Source organism: Watersipora subatra, chromosome 2 (assembly GCF_963576615.1).
Source record: "Watersipora subatra chromosome 2, tzWatSuba1.1, whole genome shotgun sequence".
Lineage (NCBI taxonomy): Eukaryota > Metazoa > Bryozoa > Gymnolaemata > Cheilostomatida > Watersiporidae > Watersipora > Watersipora subatra.
In genome coordinates, this window is record NC_088709.1 from 12227116 (window position 1) to 12235635 (window position 8520).

The following is an 8520-nucleotide window of genomic DNA, read 5'->3' on the forward strand; positions in this document are numbered from 1 at the left end:
ACACCTTACACATGATTACTAATGCTAATATTACTACTACTATTACTATTAATAATACTATAAATTAATGATGCAAATATATAAAAATTCACAAAGATTCTAAAGCCATTAAAACTTCTCTCGTAATTTCAACAGTTGTATGCATTTGATTTGAGGTATTGGTTACAAAATTAATAAGTCATTGAACCTGGCAAAAAGAAAGTAACTACCAAAAAGAAGAATTCTCATTGCTTGGTAAATCTTGAACATGTGACTAGGCAGGGAATCTCTGTTATCGCTGAAAGACTTGGTAAAAACAATAAATAACACAAAAAAGAGGGGAGGAGTAAAAGAGCTTAAACTGTCCCACAAAATGCTATTGATCTCAAGAAAAAACAACTACAAAATGTAAATAGACTAGATAAATAATCGTCAAGATATCCACTTTTCACCCAGTATTTAAGATAAAAAACAATGAGCTATTTATTGGCAATATTCTAAAATCATCAGCATGCTTGAATACATTGAGAATAAATAGTGTTATGCTTTAAACTCTAGCTTGTCAACCTAATCGCCAGAAATATAATAACTAGAAATTCCCCTGTTATAAAGCCCATGATCAAAGTGATAATGGAAAAAGAAAAGGTACTGCCGGTGAAGAAATGCAACATTAGCAGTCAAATGACACTGCAGTGCAATAGGAGAACTTCAATGGTAGCTGCAATAGTAGCTGTAATGTACTGGGTGTTATTATGTACAACAAACAGCAATAATGAAAAAAAAAGATTACATGTTTATATCTTTCCCTGCAATAGGAGAAATTCAATATTAGAAGTAAAATGGCAAGCTGTTGTGTACTATATATATATATATATATATATATATATATGTATCACCGACATATATATATATACATATATATATATATAAAATTGTTTCCTCACCCCGGATACCCCGTATGGGTGGTAAATTCTGCTCTAACTCGGGTCTCCTACCAGAGACCTTGGTGTTTGAGCACTCGCCTCAAGATTTTAGCTGTTCCCAATAGCGCACTTTTCTGCAACTCACCTGAGTTGATTGCTCTTGGTATTTGGGCAAGCCACATTTTATGCGCCGGTGTTATTGCGCCCAGTGCCCCAATGACTACTGGGATTACAGTTGTTCTTACATTCCAGCATTTTTCAATTTCTTCTCCAAGTGGGAGATATTTTTCCACCTTTTCTTTTTTTTTGCTGGCTATATTGTAGTCATTGGGTACTGCTATATCTATTATAGTAGCCCTTTTGTTCTCCTTGTCTACCACCACTATATCTGGTTGGTTTGCCAGGACATGCTTGTCAGTTTGGATGTAGAAGTCCCAGAGGATCTTAGCCTGGTCATTTTCATTGACCTTACCAGGAGCTTCTCACCAGTGTTGTGGTTTATTAAGGCCATACTCATCACATAGACTTCTATACACAACACTTGCGACATGATTATGCCGCTCAGTGTATGCGTTCCCTGCTAGCTGCTTGCATCCACTGATGATGTGTTGGATGGTCTCAGGTGCATCTTTGCACAATCTGCATCTAGAATCGTCTCTAGTGTGATAGATTTTCGTTTGGAGTTGCCTTGTTGGGAGCACTTGCTCCTGGGCTGCCATGATTAGCGGCTCTGTATTGGCCGTTAGGTTTCCTTTGTTCAGCCACATATATGCCTGGTGAAGATCGCCAACCTTAGATATTTGTTGGGGGTAAGCACCATGAAGAGGTTTCGTGTGCCAGTCAATTTCCTCATCATCAGGGCGAAGGTCCATTGTAAGAGCCGCCGATTGAAATTCAGCTAGCAACTTATCTGAAGTGGCCATGGAGGCTGCATGGGCTTTGATGCTTTGCTCTTCCTTCTTCACTGTCTGCTGTACACTTTTGAGTCCCCTACCGCCATCTTTCCTATCGAGATACAATCTAGTAGTATCAGATTTTTGGTGGAGCGCTCCATGCATGGTCAGCAGTTTACGAGTTGCTATATCTATTTCCTTGATGGCTTCCTCAGTCCACTTTATTATGCCTGCTGGATATCTTATTACTGGCAGTGCATAGGTATTTATTGCCATGAATTGGTTCTTGGCATTGAGCTGGCTCCGTAGGACCTGCCAAAGGCGCTTCTTGTATTCAGTAATGGCTTTGTGACGTACCTCGGCTTCGTGGTTGATGTTGCTTTGCATAATCCCCAAGTACTTGTACTCTTCCTCTATATCTTTGATGGTACCAGTTGGCATTCTTAGGCCATCTGTGAGCATAGAATGGTTTTTCTTAAGAATTAGCCTTCCACATTTCTCAATACCGAAGGTCATTCCGATGTCCTTGCTGTATACCTGGGTGAGGTGTATTAGCGAATCAATGTCCCTTTCTTTGTTAGAGTACAGCTTGATGTCATCCATGTAAAAGAGGTGGTTTATTTTAGTGTCACTCTTAAACTGGTACCCATAGTGAGTCTTTTCCAGCATATTGCTTAGAGGGTTTAGGCATATGCAGAAGAGCAGCGGTGATAAGGAGTCATCTTGATAGATGCCTCGCTTAATTTGTACACTCCACATATATATATATATATATAGAATTATATATATATATATAGAATTATATATATATATAATTCTATATATATATATAGAATTATATATATATATATATATATATATAAACACTAACTGTGCCACCCGGTGTTGCCCTGTAATAGAAGAGTATTTGGACAGAAAATTGATTTGTATTTAACATATTACAACATTTGCCATTCTAACTTTCAAACAACATATCATGAGAAAAGCTTTTTGTCTTATAAACAATGAGAAGTAGTGAGAGTTTTGCTATTAGGCAGTTTAATAATGTGAGCGAGCAGCTTCTCGTGACGCTATGCTATGACCCGCGTCATACGTAAAGCAGTTAGGTATTGCTCTGATATAATGCCCTATATTGGCAGGCTAGCAATTCGATTTCTATAGTCCAGTGGGCTAGGCGTAAGACTTGTGAACGCCTTGGTCCTAGATCAAATCCTTTTCGGGACGGAATATTTGTTTCAAGATTTTAAGATCTACAGCCGGATTTCTGACACACGGACACACAGACTTTGAGAATATATATATATAGACATATAGACATATATATATAGCTGGGAGGCTGTATATCATTGGCCATAGCAACCAATAGCAAGAAGTTGTGATAATTATCTAAATTTCTGTATTTATATCTAAAAGATTATGTTGAATTTAAATATCTAAACAGATTTCTGCTGGTTGTCATAGAAATAGATGTATATTTATAAGAAAATGTAGACCTATCACTTAATTTTGCAGATATTAAAAATGGCTTGGCAGTAGTACCATCAACAAAATCTTTAGAAAAATAATAACCCTAACATATTGCACACCATCGGTCACTACACACATCGATCTTGTAAATTCGAATGATTATTCTTATAATTAAATCTTATAAAATCGAATAATTATTCTTACATTTAAATATTGTAATAATCTTATAAGAATCGTTAGAAAAATATCATCGTCATTTACTTTCACTGCTTTGGACATCAGTTGGAATACCAAAGTACTCATTATAAGTGTCCAAAATTTCAGAGTCTGGTAGAACCGGCAAAAAGAAGCGATTACTTTTCAGTACTTCTACGTTAGTTATATACTGTATTGTTAGAAATCGTTTAAATAGAAAAAGAATCATTAGAAAAATATCATCGTCATTTCTTTTACTTTCACTGCTTTGGACATCAGTTGGAATACCAAAGTACTGATTATAAGTGTTCAAAATTTTAGAGTCCAGTAGAATCAGCAAAAAAAAAAGATTACTTTTCAGTACTTGTACGTTAATTACAGAAACCTTCGGCAATTGGACAATGTCATAGACTGGTAAAATGTGCACGTTTTTTCTCGTGAAATGCGCACGACTTAATGGTTCTACTCTCTGTCGCACAGCCTTATCGGCGTTTCGTTGGCCGGCCTTAATTTTGATTAAAAAAAGCTTGTCAAGTTTTTATTTTGATTTTAGGCCAACTTAATCTGTCTATTTATGTATAATCCAATCAGATGGGTTAGTTTTAGGATCTTGCAGAAACTTTTCAAAGACTTGGTAACATATTTAAATAGGTTTATATGTGTTTTGTATCATTATTATACTTAAACGACTCTACACAAAAATAGTTAAATTTGTTGATGAGATTTCGGTACAAGGGTTTGGTCACGGCCGTTAACGGATAATTTTTCGAGAGTTGTGTGCACATATGCATTTATCATAAATGTGCCAAATAATTGCTTTGCTCGTGTTTGGTCGTGGGATAACGTATGCAACGCGGTTAAGACCGGTGGTCAAACATGAAAGAAAGAAGTGACAGCCTGTTGCAAGTGTCCTAAAGTGAGTTAATATTTTTACAGTATCTACCAGCTAGTTTTACGCATTTAAAACTAGGTACTATGAGCAATGTATCAATAGACAGCAAACTGAGTACCTCTCTGTAAAACCATTTCAGGTTGCCTCCTTGGCTATGGCAGCAGAATTTTTTTACTTCACCGCTGCCGACAGTCGAGACAAGCCTCGTCTTGCCGTATCTCTCCTTGTTTACTAATCGGTCAATACTGGTTGCTGCCAAGGTTGTGCCATACTTTTAACCAATATACTTATTGCAGAACTGGTTACCAGCAAGGCTGAATAAACAAAAGTTAATTGATTCATTTCAAATCTGCAATCAGAGCTTTACGATTTTACCTAAAAGTATTTAGGAACAGAATAAGCAAAAAAGTGTTCTGATTTTATGTTTGAAGCTAATTATTTTATTCTTTTATAAACAACTGACGCTGGCACTCAGTGAACTAGTCATACCATGCTCTAGGCATATATATTAGTAGGTAAGTAAGTAGTTATGTACGTAGGTACTGTCAAATCTCTTCATACATAGTTAACTTGTTTTGATATGTACTTAACATGCTAAAACTGTTCAGCGTCAAAGCAAATAATTCAATGAGATGGCCTTGAATTACTCGCTGTATATCATTTCATTTTCTCTGAAGTATGAATATCTAACAATTACAGATACATGTAGTATTCAAACAAATGCATTTTAAAACTTTGCATAACCATAGAAATGTAAAATAAACAAGTTATTTATTTTAAACTTAATTATTCAAATATTAAAAATCAACACAAAAGGTTTCTATTAATACTTTCTTATAGCTACATAAAAAGGCACGATTATCTGCATCTGTGTGAAGATAGAAATGATGAGAATAAAAACTTACATAACTTTTTCTAACATAAACCCGGTGAAGTCCAAACTAATTCAATTTATAATTAATAACTCAAATATCAACTCTAAATTATTAAAAGCAAAGGCTTGAATAAACAAACTTAAAATTACGTAGGAAAACACAGGTAAGATGCAAGCTAAAAGCTTTGATTTAACTTGATGATAAAATCAGGTCTACTCAATTCTAAACTTAATGATAACTGAATCACTAAATGTAACAGATGGTTAACTGTTTATCAATGTTACTCTGAGGAAACTATTTTCCTTAAAGCCAAAGTGTGTAGGATTAGTACTCTAACTGTGTACTTATGTACTTACTGCTCTATAACACAAGATGGTGTTCGATTGAGTCCAAGTCTGTCTAATATAAAATATCACTTCATAAGTATGTATAATATGTAACAGTGTTTGAGTCACTCACTAATAAATGGTGTTCACTTTTATACAAGACTACAACCTGTACTAATAAATATATGTGTAACATGAATCAAACACAACATATAAAAAAGTAAACAGAAATAAGATAATGTTTATTAAAAAATCAATCTAAAAGCAGTGTTGTAGATGTTTATGTTATTTACATCTGTAATTTCTATTACTGTGGAGGTAGTTACATACATTTAATGGATTTGACTCTGTCAATACTGCATACAGATACAGTTGAAACTTTGAATACAAGTTTAATATCTTATTTGATTGAGCTAACGTATCAATTGATTCATAGGTTGACTTAAATTACAAGTAATTCTACTTAGAAGAACTGAAAAAACTTGAAAAGTTATAAAAATTAATAAGTTTTAAATACTGAATATTTGTGTATACTTCATAAGATAAAAAAAGAATTGTTGTTTTATATAAAATAAAGGTATTATTTAGCTTTCTCATCTTGGTGATAAGTAGCCATGGCCAATGAAGGTAGAGGTAGCTGAAGAAAGCATTTTCTGAAATTTAGAGGTAAAGGTCATTTTAAAAAATAACCCGAACAACAATGACAGTGATGTACTCCTATTGTCGTGACGGACTAAAATGATCTACTTGTATTTGCAAAAGACCAAATAAATTCCTTAAATTTTATTTTTAATTTAAACTTTAATAATCGCCGGATGTTGCAATTGTTCATCTTTTTATCAGTTTCACTCTAGGTAGAATAAGCAAATGATACGCTTCCACAATGACAAGCTTCCCTGAAACAACATCTCCTAAATTTTGGCTCGCGTGACAAACCTAAAATCGGCTAACAAAATTTTAAGGTTTGACTTTTCACAACAAACATTGACTGTATAAATTTATCTGATAAATCCATTATATATAAAAGAAACTAAAATGTAAGCAAAGTAGCCAGTGACAGCGTGCTATGTTGGCTATCAATCAGGCTGCTGATAGGCAGCATGTAGTGTGTGTCATGACCCAATTCCTTGTATAGATAAGCACTAGTACCTTCTTAGTGTAATGTCCCAAGAGAATTCATCTGGTGTGCTTATGATGCACAGCAAATAACTATCTACATAATTATTCTTTAATGACGGAAGGCGGTTCCTTAGCTCAGGTGTTGATGTGTCAGGATAGATAATACGGATAAGATAGTTGTAAGTTTGAATCTAGTACAATGTTTCATCATAACCTCGAACCATAGTTTCGGACAGAGAGATAAACCGATCGACAGGTAGACGAAGTGCTTTTATCATAGCAAAGATTTGAAGAATTGCTTTCACAGGGAAAACTGTATGGGAGTTGTCTACAATGGATCAGCTGTTGAAAAAATTCTGTTTCGCTGTAATACTCTTCATTTGCCTTGCTGTTGTATTACATAGACATACTAACAACTACATGTATAAGGATTTAGTAAAGAACCATCAGCAAAAAGAAAGTGAAATATTCTGTACACCGAGTACAACTGAAGTCATGAGCCAGAGGAGTACAATGGAAACACAGTCGAAGAACTCTGAGGAAATAGTCAGGGCAAAGCAGATGAAGCTAATACTGAGCATAGATCAGAGTGGACGATCGTTGAGCAAGAAGTTGAACTTTGAAGATTGTCAATATTCAAACTGCGTATTCAGACACACTTTGAATAACATCAGCTATGCTCAGCAAGCTGATGTCCTCATCTTTGGTCCTAATTATGAGCAGATAACGCTACAAGTTCCAGCTACAGTACGTCAGCGACAACTCTGGTTTGTTTTCAGCATGGAATCACCAGCCTTCTCTCACAATAGATTCAACAAAGTCATCAACTCATTTAATGGAAGCATGACCTACTCACGAGATTCTATTCCGGCCCACTTTCCTTATGGCTTTATGAAACAAAAAGCTGAGAGTACTTCGAAGGATGTTGTTGACTACGCTAAACATAAGACAAAAGGGGCGTATGCTTACGTCTCCAACTGTGACTCTCATCAGTATAACAGACTAGAGGCTATGAGACATCTTTTAATATATGTAAATGGAGACATATTCGGAAGCTGCACTAATCAACAGCCATGTCCAAGAAAAGGTGATATTACATGTGAAGTGAAGGTGCACTCCCAATACCGGTTTCACTTAGCGTTTGAGAACTCTTTATGCAAAGATTATATAACAGAAAAGTTTTGGAAGACTTTAGAAAACAAAGGTTATTTTGTTCCTGTAGCTCTCGGTGGTTTATCAATTGAAGAGTATACTGATGTTGCACCTCCTAATTCATTTATTCATGCCTACAACTTCTCATCAATGGAGGCTTTAGGGAAATACCTCCAACATCTAATGAATGATGATGCTGCCTATAACAGGTACCATGAGTGGCGCCACAACTACACAGTAACTAGAGAAACCAACAAAAAGTCTGTTTGTAGTCTTTGTAAAAGTATCAATCATCTTGAGTCACTTCAAACTGCCCAGAGTCACCTCTTTGCAGATGAGTGGAATGATCAGAGCAACTGTAGGAACTTGGCAAACAAGAGTGTGTGACTTATTCAGCATCCATTTATGATAGTAATATTATTTTATGTGTATATCTCTTTGAATAGTCTTTTAGGTTTTATCGCGTTCATCAATTTTGTACCTTTGTTTGTGCATGTTGTATGTTTGTTTGTGTATGTTGTACGTTTGTTTGTGTATGTTGTATGTTTGTTTGTGTATGTTGTACGTTTAAAACATGTAAAGCATGCTAAGGCAGTGGCAACTTTTATCTTTCTTTATACTAAGCCTAATGCTAACTTGGTTTTTATTTTTCAGCTTTTTAATTTTCTTTTTCCGGTTTCTATGGATGTCATTAGCAAC

At 35.1% G+C, this 8520-nt stretch overlaps 1 protein-coding gene across 1 annotated transcript; it reads left to right on the top strand.

Annotated features, from left to right (window-relative positions):
- Positions 1–7182: 7182 nt before the first annotated feature.
- Positions 7183–8208, top strand: LOC137387950 (glycoprotein 3-alpha-L-fucosyltransferase A-like). Its single transcript, XM_068074466.1, has one exon. It carries the CDS (start codon positions 7183–7185, stop codon positions 8206–8208), a length of 1026 nt encoding a protein of 341 aa, XP_067930567.1.
- Positions 8209–8520: the final 312 nt, after the last annotated feature.

Coding starts and splice junctions, on each gene's coding strand:
- LOC137387950 (XM_068074466.1), top strand. CDS start 7,183: ATGGAAACACAGTCGAAGAACTCTGAGGAAATAGTCAGGGCAAAGCAG.